Genomic DNA, 17,585 nt, shown 5'->3' with positions numbered 1-17,585 from the left:
ACGAATGTTTTCTGAAGCCCATCTGTGAGCTGTGTGTTGAGTTGGCGTGGAATCATCAGCCAGCCTGTGACAGATTGGGTGAGCTCAGGCAAGTTACGGATTACCTCTGAGCCTCAATTCCTATCTGCAAAAGGGGTATAGCACTTCCCTCATAGTGCAGTCATAAGGATTGAATAATAAACCCAAAGTGTCTAGTTTATGCATTCTGGCATATGATTGGCACCAGATAAATGTTAGCTTCCTTCCCATGTGGCCAGGCTTTTAAAATTATGGTTAGAGGCCACCTGCAGAGATTTTTCATGCAAAAACAACCTGAAGGGAACAGTTCAGTAGCACTCCAAAAAAAATCTTGTGCACCTTTTAAACCTTAAAAATGAGAGTACACTAGGGCATCTGGTCACCCCAGGCTTTCTGATGATTTTGTGCCCTTTGTAGCAAATGTTCTTTAAATATTCACTAAATTCTTGAGACAGAGGCTGAATATGACATGGAAAATGGTAGAAAAGGAAGAAGCTAGGCAGTTGTCCTTTTGTGCCCAGATGGGAACGTGCATACTCCACTTAGACCAAAGGCCTTCAGTTAATTGGACCCACACTCTTTGGACAGCAATTTGGTCACCATCTGCTGTTATGTGAGTATGCCTGTTGGGAGACTCACCCACCAGACCAACCCTTAGTGGCTTATTAGAGAATTATTTCTAACTACAGTGTGATCATGTCTGTGTCTTCTCGTTTCTTGCTCAGTGATCTTATAGAGTCCCGTAGTCACACATTCATCCAACAGATAATTTTGGGGTATCAGGTATGTGCCATGGATTGGTCTAGATATTGGGGATGCTGTAATGAAAAACCAAACCAACCAACCCTCCCCCCCCCCAAAAAAAGCAAAAAACAAAACACCAGATCCCTGCTCTGATTCTCTGCCCTTCCTCCCTTCATCTGGATTTGAGGCCTGATACGTTTTTGCTGATCTGGTGTCTGGCACTATCCCGATGCCTGTGGCCCGTGAACGCCAGGGCAGAGCATGTATAGACAAGGAGAGGATGCTACTGATCTAACCAGCCTTTCACCAGACGTGCCTTACTTTGTGCAAAAGTCTGCTGGGCTGAGTTCGAATTCCCTGTCCGATGCAGCTCTTGCTTTGGAGAACGCTGAAGAAACTCCTCATTTAAAGGATCCCCTGTGGTAACCTCCGCCCTCAAATGGATATTCCTCTAGCCTGAATGACATCCCTCTATTCAGCAGCTCATTTGTTCAAACCCGTCCTGTTCCTTTGAAGCAGGTTTTACCCAGCCTCCCAGGCAGGAAACCTCTGGGCCAAGATGAGAAACCTCTGGGCCAAGATGTTTTCCCGCTTTGTTTACAGCATCTGGGAGGCCTAGAGCGCCTCCTCCACCCCCATCATTCACCACTATCCTGTCGTGTGTCAACACCCGTGTTAGTGGCCAGGGAAACAGTTCTGAGTAAAGTCAGTCTCTGCCCTCCAGGGCTCCTGCAGTCTCCTGGGGAGAAGGAGACTGGGAACAAATTAGCAATCATAATGCAACATAACCACCGTGTTTGTATTGGATGCTATTATTGGAGAAGGAAGTGATTAACTCTCCCCAGGGGAGTCAGAGTCCTCCCTACAGAGGCAGTAGTTCAGCAGAGACTTGCAGGGTGAGTGAGGAATTACAGAGAGGGGAGAAGTGAGGGGGCAGTGGGTCCGGTGGACATAGGGTAGGGGAAACACAATATTCCAGGCATGGGAAGGAGCACATGTGGGGGCACATGGCAGGGGGAGGCGAGCAGGCTCAGGGGCAGCGTGAGGTGCCCTTGGGAAATGCTGCATGGGATGTGGGGAAGGGGAGGTGATTGTATCTATTCAGTGTGGACTGAGGGTCCCCTGTGTGTGTGTGTGTGTAAGATGATCTTGTTTGTATGCATGTGAGTTTTTCTGCAGCAAATCCTGCATCCTAGACAGGTTTGTCCCAGTATTTCTGGGTCACCACACCACGTAACACCGTAGATTTCTTATGGAAGGCAACTATTTCATGGTTCCTCTGACCTAATCCGTGTGTTACTGTTTTAACATTGAAATAACGCATGGCGAGGTACATGATGAATTGGCTGGACGGATCATCCGTCACTGGGGATTAGTATCCTTTCCTGTTGACGTAGGTAATCAAGATCTGAGGGTATTTGGGGAGACCTTCATCTGGGCATCCAATTTATTCAACAAAGAATGAGCCTGTCCTGTGTGCCAGATGCTGGTCCAATTGTTGGGGATGGAACAGTGAACAAAACAGACACAAGTCCCTGCCTCATGGGACTGACATTCTTGCTGGGGGAAAACAGACTAAGTAAAACGTATAAGTAAAACATATAGTATGTTTTAATAAGTGGTATGGCGAATAATCAGGGGGAATGCTGGGGTGGGGGTGTGGATATGCCCTCGTGCACTTGGGGAAGGCCGCACTAAGAAGGGGTGTGTGTGTGTGTGTGTGTGTGTGTGTGTGCGTGTGTGAAGACCTGAGAGGGTGAGGCCCCAGGCCACAAAGACACCTGCTCCCAAAGGCATTCCTGCAGAATTCCTGACTTGAGTATTTGAGTGAGCGGAGAACAGTCTTGGGTAGGAGGCCACAGGGGTAACAAAGACTCTCTCCTTCCACCAAACTTGAGTCAGCCTCCCTGAATCTTCTTTCTGACCAGTCCCTGACTTCGGTTCTGTCCTTGACCTGTTAAGTTCAAGTTTAGCAAGTATGCTGTTGGGTCAGTTTAGGGAAAATCCCCCACTCTCAATAGCAAATGAAGCTCTTCTTTCCCTACCATTGATGTCTTATAACCTTGGCTTTTGCCTTCATAAGACTCTCCCCAGCCTTATTGAAATTATTGAGGAAACAATAATTTCCCACCTGCTCCTTGGCTATGAATCCCCACTTGTCCTGGTTATACTCAGAGTGGAATTGAATCTCCCGCTTCTCCAAAACCCCACTGCAGTAGCCACCCCTGAATAAAGTCTGCCTTCCCAGCTTTAACAAGTATCATGGATAACGTTTTCTTTATCAGGGGTACCGAATAGTGGGTACATGGGGCCTTGGAAGCCACTGTATGGTCCACAGGCACACGTGTGACGTTGTTTTAGTGGTGGAATTCCTTTTCATCTATCGCTAAGTGTTAGAAAGATCCCAGCATCTGGATTTTGAATAATTAGGAGACCCTGGCCCCTAAGTAGTAGAAAGAACATGGGCAGCTTGACTTGAGTCTCAATTTATCTTTAAGATGCAGATGATAAAAATAAAAAAAGAGAGAAAGAAAAAGAAAATGCAGATGATAGGAATAAGACTAACTTCAGAGGTTACTGAAACACTGTATAAATGTGAATTTAAAAATGAGAACCAATCTTAGGGTGCCTGGGTGGCTCAGTCAGTGAAGTGTCCAACTCCTGATCTCCACTCAGGTCATGATCTCAGGGTGGTGAGATCGAGCCCTGCATCAGGCTCCATGCGGAATGTGGAGCCTGCTTCAGGTTCTCTCTCTCTCCCTCTGCCCCTCCCCCTGCTTGCGCGCTTATGCACTCTCTCACCAATAAATAAATAAATAAGTAAGTAAGTAAGCAAGCACCAATCTTAAAAAGTGGGCCAGTGTATTGCCAAGGAGTCTAACTGTTTTGGAGGGGAGATGTGCTGCTCAGTAACTGGGAGGGAGCCGAAGGTAGCTGCCTGACCTTCCTCTACTCCCGACGTCTCCCTGGCTGGCCTTTGCTCCTCTAAGAGAAAGTGTCTTTTTGCAGCATCTTCTCTGTCGGGCCCATTGGTTTAACTTGTGCATATGGCGCATCACTGGCAGGAATGGCAACCTGCATCTGGCTCAAGCTTCTCTTCTTCACTCATCAGCTTCAGGAGCTCGAGCCAGTGAGCAATGAAAGACTGGCTCTCCGTAGATGCCGAGCGCTGGTATGGTTCTTCGCCGATGTGTTTTGGGGGCCGTGACCTGACAACCAGTGGAGAGGAAAGAGAGCAGCAAGTGATTGGGCTGTGCCAAGCCTTGATTTCCTTGTTTTGAAAGGGAGGGTTGTGCTCCCGGCTTAAAGGGCTATGGTGGGATTATTTGCAGAAAGTACCTAACACAGGACCCGACAGTCAGTGCTGAATTCCATTCTCAATTATTCTTCATCAGAGGTGCTCTGAAGATTGTGAAAGAGCCCTGGGCTAGAATTAGGGCAAAGGGGTGCGGGCGGATTGCTCCTCTACTTAGCTCCTTCCACCCTGTGTGAAGGGCGGCCCTATTCCCATCGGAGATTCTTGCTCAAGCCCCGTCTGCTGCCTGGGGCTTGCCCTACCAACCCTGTCTTCCTTTGCCCTGTTTTGGGGCCTGTCTCATTCTTATCCTCTCTGAGGAACTTGATGGCACTGTCTACTCTCCCTTGTGTCTCCCCAGCCCTGGCCTCCCTGACATTGCTGCAGCCAGGCTCCCCTCCCCCCCATTTCTGGCCTGAGTCTTTTTTTCCCTGGCTCCTCCCCCTCTACTGGTCCTTAAATATTGGTTCCCTAGGGTCCTCCTCAGCCCTCTAACCCTCAATGACCTCACCCACATGCATGGTGAGGGTCTTTAGCTCCACACTGTCCTGTCTCCCAGATCCTTAAACCCGTTTGCCCATTGGCTGTTTTCACATGGATGTCCCATACCCACCTCAAAGTCAGTGCTTTCCAAGCTGAGTAAGTCATCTCTTCACCCACACCCGATGTGCCTTCTGTATTTCCTGTGTAAGCCAACAGTGTGACCATCTACACCGTCACCTAAGCCAGAAACCTGAGAGTCCTTCTGGACCTCTCCCTCCCGCACATGCATGCCCTGCGTTCCCCCAGTTCACACGTCTCATTCTCTCGGATCTCTCCCGAACTCTGCACCTCCTCCACGGGCACCACCGGAGCTGAAACCCTTATCCATTGTGTTCACTCTGATTGCTCCCGACAAGTCTTCTGCCACCCACCCCATCCCATCCACCCCACTCCCCCCCCTCCACCTCACCTCATTCATCCCATCCACCCTACTCCTTTGACCCCATACACCTCTCATCTAGTCTCCACATTTCTACCCAAGTGCTGTTTCTAAAATGAGAATCTGGCCTGATTCTCCGACATAATTCGTCTTCTCCTTCAGGATAAGCTTAGTGCTGGATCTGGTACCTACTTACCTGTGTGAACTCACCTCTTCCCACTCCCAGGTACCCTCCCGCCAACCAGAAGGCTTGCTATTCCTCAAGGATGCCACTGCTTTATCATGCCTCCATGCCTCTGCATATGCTGTTCCCTCTTCCTGGATGCCCTCCCTGCCCTCACCTTCCTCCATTCACATTGAGCAACCCTATTTAAACTTCAAGTCCAAATTCAAGTGTTACCTCTTCCTGAAAGTCTTTCCTGACTCTGCTGGGCTTAGAAGGGGCTCCTCCTTCACATTCTCCAAAGGCATTCCGCTGTGACAGTTAGTAATCACACTGCATTGTGCTCATCTGTTCTCCATCGCAGCCTCAAGGTCAGGGAGGTAACTAATCTCTGCACTGCTGAACCTTAAGAGGTTCTCGACACATAGGAGCTACTTGGAACATGCTTATTGAGTAAGTGAATGAATGAACGATTGCATGAAGACTTGATGGTCACTGGCATTGAAAGGAGCATTTGTTGACATCAGTGCTGAGAAGACAAGGTACTGGAGATCAGGCTGTCGGATGTGTACCGACATCTTCACAAATGACAGCAGAGAGAGACCCTGGAGCCAGGCTCCACTCCAGATAGCCTCCCTCCCACCATCCAGTCTGTCTGGGCCTCCTCTCCCTTCCATGTTACAAAGTTCAGCTTGAGCATAACAAAATTAAGATGGTAAAACTTTTTTTTTTTCCAAATTGCAATGCTGAATTAAAATGACCCTCGCTCTTCGAGATTACCTGCTCTTTGAGATTAGCATGGATGATCAAAGACTGACCCCGCCCCTTTCTTACAGTACTGTTTCCTGAAGCATCAGAGCAAATGATAGCACCTTACAGGTCAAACCACCCAGATCAACCAGCAAACAGAAAGAGCACCAGTTCCAAAAGACCTGGGGACCCATTCTGGCCGGGATCCAGCCCAGATCACTGAAGTCCTTCCAGCTTTAATTCCCAGCCAGCAGAGCAGCTTGGACTGTAGCCACCCAGGAACCCAGGTGACTCTGAAGATGCTCTAATCTCCCAGCTGAAGACATTTGTCTTTGGAAGTGTTCCAAGTGCCTTCGTGGCTATCCCCCTGCATTCTTTGTCTGTCTTCTTGAGAGGCCATTTGGTGGCGAATGTTCTAATTCCTCTGTTATAGTTGGAGAACGTGAACCTCCCAGGAGGTGAATAATAACCCGAGATCACACAGTGAATTGGAGATCAAGCCAGAACATGCACCCGGGCAAAAATAACTTCCGAACGGCCACTTTACTAAGCCTTCTATGAAACATCATCTGCTCTTTATTTAAGTCTGGGGGAAAATTAAATTTGGGAAAAAAGAATAGAAGCATAATTAAAGGATCTGGCAAGAGAATATAAAACCCAGAGGGAACAACTCATTCCTTTGTGCCTTTTTTTTTAGCTGCTTAAGCACACACATGATTTTTCTTATTCCTTATTCCCAAATGTTCTTTTTTCTTTTCTTTTTTAAAGTCAAATCTTAAAGTGCTGAAGCCGAGACCCTTGAGCACCTGACTTCTTGGGGCCTGACCAGCCCGGGATTTTCTCTGCCAGGGCTTGACCAAGCACCTTGACCCTGTTCTTATCTCTTTTTTTTTTTTTTTAACTTTTTATTGTGGGAAATCTCATATTTACACAGAATTACACAGCAACTCAACTCTAAACGGAAAGACACATAATGCAAAACAGGAAAACCTGAGCCTAAGGATGCATTTCCGTCTCAGGCAATTGTAACCCTTCCTTCTTCAACTGCACCAAGGTAGGATGAACTCAGGACTTGGAGGGGAATATCCACATCCGGTTTTCCCTCTCCTGAACTGCGTGGCTTTGGGACGGTCACGCTGAGGGTTGGTTTCTTCGCTTGCAAAATAGGAAGGATCAAACTAACCCCACAGAATGGCTGTGACAATGAAGTGAGATAATGTCTGGGAATATGTTTTGTAAGTTATGAAATGCTCTTAAAATGTGAGGCGCTCTTAATACTATTTCGCAGAGCCCGTGGAGCCCTGCCACGCACGGCGTGGTTCGCATGCTCAGGAATGTAGACAGAAGGCTTGCATGACAGAGCTCTACCATACCCACCCTCAGTTCAGACTTGGTCCTGAACCTTCATCTTACATCATTTTGCTTTTCACCCACTTGACTACCAACCGTGCTACCCACCACTCATTCCTCCTTACTCTGAGGACGGTTTGCCCATCAGTCTTATCCTTCCATCTTTACCTGGGCTTCTCCAGTCAACTGGCGTATGTTTCCAACCAGACTAAACCAACTAGGGCTGCCTTTGTTTAGAAAGGCCTTCCTTCCCGTGGCACCTGTGATCGTCCTATTCTAGTACAATACTGATTGGTAGCACCTACCCCCCATTAATCAGGACTCAGGCAGGAATCAGCATGGGCTTAGGAAGGAGGACAGGGAAGGAAGAACCCTTGTAGCAGACTCAGCCTCTCTCCTGTAGGTCAAGGAGGGACCTGCTCTCTTTAGAAGGTAGTTTAGGGACGACTGGTGAACAAGAGGAAATCCATGACCCAGTGGAGCTTATAGTCTGGGGGGGGGGGTGACTATAAATGAGTAAATATACAAATAAAATTAAAAATAAATAGTATTTCAAGATGGGAAGGAAATAATGCATAGTTAGGTACTGGCAAAAGACTGGAGGTAGGAGTGGCTGATTAAGATAGGGTAGTCAAGGTCATGAGTTATGGCTTTAGTTTTGTAAGTGCCCTCCCCACCTTATTGTGAACAAGTAGGCGAAGAGCCCCACTTGCTACTAGCAGCCATCCCATACCCTGAGGGGAGCTAGTTACAGAATAAAGCCATCACTGTAGATAACAGAGCAGAAAAAGGAAAAAATTACCTCCTTGATGCTATGGGTAAGCCACTGTATGGCTGAACCCTAAAGTCCACCTGACTCTGAACCTTCCAGTTAGATAGGCCAATAAGTTCAGGCCACTTTGATTCGGTTTTTCATTGCCCAACAACCAAGAGTGTTATAACTGATGCATGCCTCTTCTAATCCCCACCCCAGGCAGCTCATCTACCCAGACACATGAAGATGCTGAAAAACTGAAGCTTCTCCATCTTCTTACATTTCCAGGGACACCATTACCCCAGTGAGGCACTTGTTAATGTGCCGAACATACTCGTGATACTTGACGAATGTCTGTTGAACTGAATTGATTAAGCCAGAGTAGTGTTCAAAAGGAGAAAAGACACAGGCAGGCCTAGTCTCCTGAAAGACAAGGACATTCAAACATAAAACTTCAGAGTCCTTTCTAGGTCACAGAAAGCTTTCACATACCTTATACTGTTTAACCTTGTACTACTCCAGGGATTATCATTTTTGAAGAAACACAGACAGAAAAGTCAAGGCAGGGGCATGGCAACCAGGTGATATTCACAGGTACTCTGACTCCCAATCTCTCAATCATCTCTGGATTCTGAAAATTAACTGGATGCTATAGTAGACATTCAAGTTCCAGGTAAACCAGAGGAATTACCAAAGAGGGGTACATGGGCTTATTGACCTTAGAAAGCAGAGATTCTGGAGATGATGGCATGGCAAATGTGTTTGTCCAGACTCAGACAGACACTGGAGGGGCCACATATTTGTGACAGGAATACGAGAGCCTTTTTCTGTGTTACTTCAGCCAAAGCTGACGGTAAACCCTACCGACTCATGGGAGAGCAGGGTATTAGCACCTTCCTCCCAGCCTCTCCCTTATCATGCATGCAAAAAATTCACTGCACTTTTTTTTTAAACTGTACAATTAATATTATTTTTTAAAAATTTACTTCACTTTATGGGGCGCCTGGGTGGCTCAGTCGTTAAGCGTCTGCCTTTGGCTCAGGGCGTGATCCCAGGGTCCTGGGTTCGAGCCCCGTGTCAGGCTCCCTGCTCTGCTGGGAGCCTGCTTCTTCCTCTCCCACTCCCCTACTTGTGTTCCCTCTCTCGCTGGCTGTCTCTCTCTCTCTGTCAAATAAATAAATAAAATCTTTTAAAAAAATTTACTTCACTTTTAATTAACTTCTAACTTCAGAATAATTTTCGATTTACAGGAAAGTTGTGACAATGGCGGAGTTCCTATATATCCCCACGTCCAGTTTCCTCTATTAACATCTTACATGCAGAGGATATGCTAGTCACAACGAGTCACCCAAATGGATAAATTATTATTAACTAAAGCCTGTATTTACTCAGATTTCTTTAGCTTTTATCTAATCTCCTTTATTTGTTCCAGGATCCCCTCCAAGCTATGTTTAGTCATCCTGTCTCCTTAGGCTCCTCTTGCCTGTGACAATTTCTCAGACTTTTTCCTTGTTTTTGATAACCTTGACGGTTTTGAGGAGTACTAGTCAGGTATTTTGTAGAATGTTCCTCAACAAGGATTCACCTGGTGTGTTTCTCATAGTCAGACTGGGGTTCTGGGAAGAGTAATCACAGAGGTAAAGTGCTGTGCTCATTACATCACACCAAGGGTACACGCTGTCAGCGTGACTTCTCACTACTGATGTTGACCTGAGTGACTGGCCTGAGGTGCTGCTTGTCAGGTTTCTTCACTGTAGAGTTACTCTTCTTTCTCTCCACACTATGTTCTTCGGAAGGCCGCTCACACCTAAGGAGTGGAGACTCCTGTTCCACCTCCTTTACAGCGGAATATCGAAATAAATTATCTGGAATTCTTCAGTGACATCTGGCCGTCCTACACATTTATTTGTGCGGTCATTTATTTATGTCAGTATAGATTCATGGATATTTATTTTATTCTTTGGGTATAAATACTATTTGATTAATTTTGTTGCTTAAATTGTTCTAGCCCTGGCCACTGGCAGCTCTTTCCATTGGCTGACGGCGCTTTTAACCCAAACATACATTCTTTTTTTTAAAGATTTATTTATTTGAGAGGGTGAGGGACCACGAGCAGAGGGGAGCGGGAGAGGGAGAAGAAGACTCCCCACTAAGCAGGGAGCCTGATAATGGGACTCAATCCCAGCACCTGGGATCATGACCTGAGCTGAAGGCAGACGCTTAGCCGACGGAGCCACCCAGGCGCCCCACCAAACATACGTTCTGATGTCTTATTACCTAAGAGCACAAAGCAAAGAAATCAGAAGAACTGAAGTTCCCCTCCCCCACCCCTACATCTCTACCACGAATTTCCATGTCACTTTGGTCAGATCTCAACTTGTCTCTTTTTCTTCACCTGAACAGTGAAGTTAACACCGTCTGCTTCCCCTCACCTCTGCTGTGGCTGTGAAGCCAAAACGAATAGGCAAGGACTCTTGAAATTTTGAAACAAAACAAAGGAAAGCATGCAAACACATCACTTTAAATCTCTGCATGCCCTCCCCATTCCCATCTGTAGAGCTGTACAGTTCAAGGACGCCATCGATATTTTCTGAGTGAAGGAATGAACAGACGTGTGAATGAGAGAACGCACACATGCTTCCCGAGTTGGGGCAGCAGACAAGCGACGGAAAAGAGAGGACGCCGCCCAGGTGTGCCAAGAAAACATATTATCTCCAACTCCGCTCATTTCAGAACAAGTTCACACACCTGCCAGGTGGGCTTATGCTGTGTGCAAACCCTGGCTTGGGGGAAGCAGGGATGCGCGACACAGAACATACCATCAAGGAATTTACAGTCCTTGTAGGAATTTACAATCCTGACTGAATCTTTAGTCAAGCCAATTCCAGCCTGGCTCACTCAATTCCACGTTTTCTTCTCCTCCTTCCTGGGACTTCCTAGGGCTGTGTCTCAGTTCCAAGCACCATGGGCTGAGTGCGGATGAGAGGTAGGGGAGGCAGAGAATACCTGGGTGTCACCTCTCACCATTGTGTCCGCCTCTGCCTGATTCTCAGGTGTGCTTACCTGCGGTGTGGTTGCCCGTCCATCTGCTTCATCGTGATGCAGACACCGTCAGGATCCACCTGCTGGCTGTCACTGTCCACCTTGGGGACAGAGGGAAATCTGGGATCTCCCACACTGCTTGGGAGCCTAGGGAACTGCGGGTGGCTGTTTCAGACCCTTTCTGCTCTCAGCCTCTCACATAATCCTCTCTACCTTCTGCTCTCAGACCACAGGGTATGAGGAACACCTGCATGGGTGTTCCTGCCCGGGTCCCACCAGAATCAGGGAAGGCTTCCTCTACTCTTGCCTCCTCACACTTCCCTGGGGACATTCTCATCCTACTTCCCTTTGAAGTGGACTCTGGGAAGAGCCCCTTCTCAGTGCACTCATCCTCTGCTTCCGTTCGAGCAGCGGAGGTTCTTCCTCTTGGGAGAAGGGCGTGGGCAGAAGGGAGCCCAGCTCGGCAAGTACTTCGTTAGATCTTACAGCTCACACCTGGACTGGGATGTCAGTCATAAGACCCATTAGCTTTACCATGTTGTTTTTGCTTTTTAGTTCCACCTGACTCCAGAAACATTTATCTAGCAGCCTGGGTGCAGAACGATCACAAGAGGATAAGAGAAGACTTGGAGGGGAAAAAGCCAGATGTAGTGGTTGAGAACACACCAGAACCGATGGAGAGTGTAAAGTAGCATCTTCTCCATCTAGGAATGGAATGTGATGAAGAGAGTGGAACAGGGGGCAGCCTGTCCTCACCAGCAGGATCCTCATCATGCACTGAGTTCCCTCTCTTATGCCTCTTTAAGGCAGTGTAGACTCTTGTGTAAAGGAGGGGATCCCTGTTCTAGTCTGTTGGTGACCTTCTGAGATGAAATGGTGGTAAACCCATAGGTTCGCCTAACTTGTCACAATTTACCAAGCATATTACATACACACATTAGCACATTCTGTGAGCACGTCTCCATGAGGAGGGCAGCTACTATCACTCCTGTTTTACAGAGGAGGAAACCAAGCTTCAGAGAGGTTAAGGGACGTGGCCTGAGCAAACCAGAGAATGCCAACAATCACCAGAATGTACAGTCTTGTTTCTAAACCCTTTGTGAGGGTGCCAGCAAAGGTGTGTCTCATCACCCTTGGAGAAGGAAGAGATGGGAAGGCAGAAAGACCATCTCACTCCTAGGGCTTCGAAGACACTGCCTGATGTGCCAATGAGGACAAAACAGCCCTTTCTTCACTGTTAGCGCCCTGCTGCCCTCCAGGTTCACGGAGGAGAGTGTCACAGAACCAAGGGTGTGGGTGTGGGTATTAACTCTTTGTTAACCCAACAAACATTTTCTAAGTTGTCCAGTAGCATTGAATGATGTTCTCAGGGCAAGGGATATAAAAAAGGTGAATAACACAAGATTTTAGAAGTTTATTCTCTAGTAAGGAGAGATCCGTGAACAAGTAAGTGAAATGCAATCTCATGTGAGTCTCAGAGTTTTACACGGAGTTTGATTAAGCTTAAAAGAGAAATTGGTCGGTCAGTCCTGGGAAGAGGTGGGAGGCTTAATAGCGGAGGTGCCTCTTGGGTTGGGTCTAAAAAGTAGGTGGGTTTTGACACATGAATGGGGAGATAGAGTAATTGAGGGAGGGGAGGTGTCATGGGAAAGGCCCTGAGGTGTGAAATGATGTGGAATGTCTTAGGAAATGCACTTCTGTGTAACTGTATCATTATGTGCATAAGGAATGAGGATGGGATATGCTGATGAACCTGGAGAGAAGCTAGTTCATAGAAGGCCTGGGAAGCCATACTGATGGGCCAGAAATTGGTCCTCTAAACCCCGCTGGCCAATATGGTAGCTAGTAGCCACATGGGATTATAGAGCATTTGAAATGTGGCTAGTGTGACTCAGCAATTTAATTTTAGTTCATTTAAACTTAAAAAAGGATTCAGTTCAGTTATTGGAAAACTTTTAAGTATGTTTGGAACAACTTGGGTAAGTACAAGTGTTCTTTTGACTCCATTGTAAATTGTATGAAATCTAAATATAAGTCAGGCATTTCCAAGGAAAATTTGACATCTGGAATTGAGATACGGTAAGTGTAAAAATATATACCAGATTTCAGAGGCTTGGCGTGCAAAAAGAACATAAAATATATCATTAATGATTTTTATATTGGTGACAGATTGCAATAATATTTTTGATATATTGGGTTCAGTAACAGCATTCACATTAATTTCACTTTCCTTTTTCTTTTAAAATTTTCCAGGAGCCACATAAAAAGATCACATATGTGGCCCACACTATATTTTTAGTAGACAGAGCTGCTTAAGCATTGGGGGAACATTGGAGAATTTTATGTAGGGCAGAGACACGGTCAGATTTGCATTTAGAGGGAACATTCTGGTAGGAAAGGGGAGGATAGCGTGGAGGGATTTAAGAGTAGAGAAAGGTACACTTGGTTAGGAAATGACTGCAGTAAAAGCTTCAGGAATTGGGTAATCATACAGATACTATGGAAGGTCAATTTAGATCAGGTGTCAGAATCACCTAGGGGGCTTCTTAAAATACAGATTGTGGGTCCTCCTCCCAAAGGGGCTGAACTAGGGTGGCGTCCAAATATGTTCATTTCTAACTAGCTTCCAGCTGCTGTTGCTGCTGCTGGCGATCTGGAGACCTTACCCCAAGAACCTCTCCCCTACAAGATTTGGCCTCCAATAGGATATATGAAGAGAGGGAGAGAGAAAAGTCTGTGAAGACTTGCAGATTCCTGTTATGGTGGACTGGGTGGACAGGGACTAGAAGAGGAGAAGCTTACTTAGGACAAAATGGGATGGGTTTTGTTTGGGATCTGTTGAGTTTGAGGTCCTTTAGGTATCCCAAGGCAGAGAGATCTCATGGGTAGTTGGATATAGCTAGGTCTGAAACTCAGGAAAGCGACTGAGCTATACTTGCAGATTTGAAGTCATCAGAGTTGAGCTGGCTGGTAAAGCCCTAAGCATGAGTGAGATTGCCCAGAGAGACAGCAAGGCATGGGAAGACAAGAGACCCAAGGGCAGATTCTTATAGTTGAAGCTATGTTTTGATCAAAATCATCCGTGTTCAAGAAAAATAAGATAGGCAGGAATATGCACTTGTCATTTTTAACTGTATGTTCTTGTGTTTGATCACTGGGACCCAGGCTTAAGTAACAGACTCATAGGGCTTTAAAATCGAATCAAAGGTTAGCTGTTCTCCACCACTGACACGACAGAAGTTAAAGAAAGTCTTTTATTTGTGAATTTTATCATTAATAAAATAGTCTTGGCCGACCAGCAGAACCTTCCTACGCTTTAGCTTTGTTTTGTTTTTTTAATGATTTTTTATTATATTATGTTAGTCACCATACAGTACATCCTTAGCTTTGTTTTGTTGTTGTTTTTGCATCGATAAAATTGGGATACTCATACCTGTCTCCCAGAGTTTCGGGAAGGGGATAATGTGTGTCTAGCACAGCACCCAGCTGACATGCGGGAGCATCTCAGGAAGGATAATTAATCATTGCTGTGAGACCACCTTCCAGGTGAGGCAACTTCACTAACTGAACCTTCTTGCATAGAGACTCATGTCACATGGAATCTCACCCAACGCAAAGAGAGCCATTTTGAGTCAACAACAGCAACGATCATTTCAGTATTGTAATTATTGCAAATTTAAAGTTCAGAGGGAAAGAAAACCAATTCTTTAGAGCAAACGTGTGTTGTCCATTGTTACACAGTGTTTTTACAACACGATGAAATGGAAGGAAAGTAGCCTTCCTAAGCACTAGGCGGGCTGGATAGATTATCCTATTTAATCTATCAATGCAATATCTTTAAATAGGTCTCCAGGGAATGGCTCCACGTGTTTCCCAGCAGGAGAAAGAGGAGCTGGGTCCCTGTGGTCCCAACACATTGCCCAGGCAATCAAAGCTGGGTCACTGCGGGTGGCGGTGTCATTATTCAGAGCAGCAGATGGCTGGCTACAGTCTGACTTGTCTGACAGGCAGGCCAGACCTGTGTAGACAAGTGCAGCCTTTCTTTTGGTCATTTAAGCCATTTCCCCATCACCCTCTCCTGTTCTCCTTTTATTTGGGAGCCGCAGCACTTCTTTGATTTGCCTGCTGTTTTCCCTCACATAAAACCCTTCGTCTGAGAGAGACAGTTGTCCTCCTATTACCTTTCATCTGAATATCAATTGCAGCATCTTAAGCCAGAGAGCCTTATCTCGTCCAGCGGCTTTGATTGAGATACGGTCTGGAAAGAAGTAAAACAGAGTTTGTGGGGCTTGGCTGACATCTCTCTGAGCCCTCTTGTACTTTTCTTTCCAGAGAATTCTCACCTCTCCCAGGTCCTGGTGTGCTAATGAAATAGATATTCTGTTTTGTTTCTGTTGGGCACAGAGTGTGGTCCAAATGCATTTCCTAATGGCTTGTTTTCCAGCTGGTCTCAACAGAATCAAAGCCACAAACCACCAGTGAGGGCCCAAGACGTCTAAATGGATGGGGAAGCCATTTAAAATGCTAGAAGAAATAAAAATAAAATCAGAGGCTGGTGGGATTCTCTGTAGTTATTTTACTAAGTAGGAGGAGATTTTTTTAATACACATATTAATGTATGTCGTTAACCAATGATATTACAGTAAGTTATTTTACCAATCAGCAATGCTACTCCTGTTTTTTGAAAAACAAAAGCATATCTATACATCCCCTGGTCTAACCACCCCCTTCCTCCTGTCTTCCCTCCTAACCCCGACAAGTCTGCCGCCAAGAGCTTCCACCAACTGGTCAGCAAACCATCTATATCTTCGAACACTTCTTCGAGTATCTCCAACACCCACTTGCCTGAGTTGAAACCCAAGGGAACTGTGTGCCCCCTTCCTCTCTCATAGCTCAGGATCCAATGGAAGGATAATGGCCCTCCTTGTCCACCATTGCTACTTCCAGACCATTATTCCCCTGCCCTCTTAGGAAAACAAACTAAACCCAAAACATACAACGACACAACAAACCCATCTCCTTTGAAGCTCATGCCATCCTACATTACTCCCGTCTCTCCTTCCTTGGTTGCCACTTGCCCTGGTCCACTGAACACCTGATGCAGTCACCGTCTCTTGCAGTCAAGGCCACTGAGCTTAAGAACCTGCATCTGCAGGGAGGCTGCTCACCCAAGGCCTTGCACGTCAGCTCAGTGCACTTCTCAGCGGGGCCTCAACCCAGGGGCCCACGACCCTGCCGCAGACATTGTCAAATACCCACACCTCTTCCAAAGTGCATGGTTTTGCAAACCTCATTTCTAGGCCTCTGAATACGTCTCCAACCACTTCCTTTTTCCTTTGTTCACTGGCCTCTCTCGACATCACTTACCTCTTTTTGGCTTCTATTTCATGCTGTACCGATGTCGTCATTCCCCCACTGCTATCCCTGTTTTACCCTGTCCTCTCTTCATCACACCCGCCTTACGAACTGAACGGTTTCTACGCCAGCGCCCCCGGGAATGGCTATGGGGAACCACAGTGCGGAGCGAAGTGCCATCGCTCTAGATGGATAACTGACTTCGAATGGGCACAGCGTGATGCCTCGGGTTCCTGCTCTCTCTCCATGTACGTGGTAAGCTCGATCTCCTCTTCTCTCCCCAAATTGCCTATTCCTGTCTTTCACTTTATGGTTAATGTGGAAGGGCCGCTGCCTTTGCTTGACCAGTTCGGTCCGTGGGCTCGTGTCAGCCCCAGTCTCTGCTTCCGCTCCTGGTTCAGCAGAGCACGTGTCCTCCTCCCCTGCAAGGCTGCTCTCTTCATGTGCACCTGGTCCTCTCTCTCGAAGGCAATAGCCCTACTACAGCACATCATTAACTGCCCCTTTTAATTCGATCCATCCCTTCCACACACAAACATGCGCAAAAGCTTTCATTTTAAAAACTTTACAAACTAGCAAAACTACTCTGATGATCCCACATCCCTGTGGAACTCCACACTCTTCTCTTGATTCCTCATGCTTCCTTCAGACAAACTATCTGTACTTCTCTTCACATTCGCTCACACCTCACATTCTGATCTGATGTCTCCCCTTACCACTCCAAAATGGCTTCTCTCAAAGTCCCCACGGACTTCTGTCCTCATCCTGCTCTGATTGCTCCCGAGGGGTGCAGCGCAGCCCAGCCTTCCTGACCCCCAGAGTTGACTGTGATAGAAGGAGAGTCCTTGGCTTTCCCTTTCCCTGGTTCTCCCTGTTACACTTCTGCTACTCTGCCATTTTGCTTGAATCATGAAGATGGATACCAGTCTCCTTTTGCTTTCCACAAAGATGGCCATTATTTTCAACAATGCTCGTGGTCATGGAGTTTTCCATACTTTATTCCAAATAAAGTCAGTCCCCTAAGGCAGAGCTGTGGATCTTTTCCTCCTTGGGGCCTGTTTTTCCCACTAGGCAGAATCCCTCTACTACTGCACTGGAGCTGGGTCAGAGACCCTCTTTCCCCAGGATGACATCCTGCTCTATGAGTGGGTACTAGGGGAAGGGGATATGGAAACCCTTTGTCTTCTCAGCT

At 46.6% G+C, this 17,585-nt stretch overlaps 1 protein-coding gene across 8 annotated transcripts in view; it reads left to right on the top strand.

Annotated features, from left to right (window-relative positions):
• The window catches only part of MMD (monocyte to macrophage differentiation associated), a 119,982-nt gene that overhangs the window by 29,664 nt on the left and 72,733 nt on the right, over positions 1-17,585 (top strand). The window contains exon 7 of one of the 8 annotated variants that reach the window (XM_040640862.1): positions 11,594-14,346. The exons of 5 other annotated variants lie outside the window; for them this stretch is intronic. In XM_040640862.1, the coding sequence (XP_040496796.1) occupies positions 11,594-11,623 (30 nt within the window). In that variant the 3' untranslated portion in view covers positions 11,624-14,346. Of the gene's footprint in view, positions 1-5,978; positions 6,564-8,215; positions 9,001-11,593; positions 14,347-17,585 lie in introns of those variants that run through there. 2 more of the 8 variants (XM_040640860.1, XM_040640861.1) reach the window with 2 other exon arrangements.

This window comes from Ursus maritimus, unplaced genomic scaffold (genome assembly GCF_017311325.1).
Source record: "Ursus maritimus isolate PB19 unplaced genomic scaffold, ASM1731132v1 scaffold_24, whole genome shotgun sequence".
NCBI lineage: Eukaryota > Metazoa > Chordata > Mammalia > Carnivora > Ursidae > Ursus > Ursus maritimus.
Note: the sequence above shows the minus strand (reverse complement) of the source record. Positions and strands in the feature narration are given on the sequence as shown.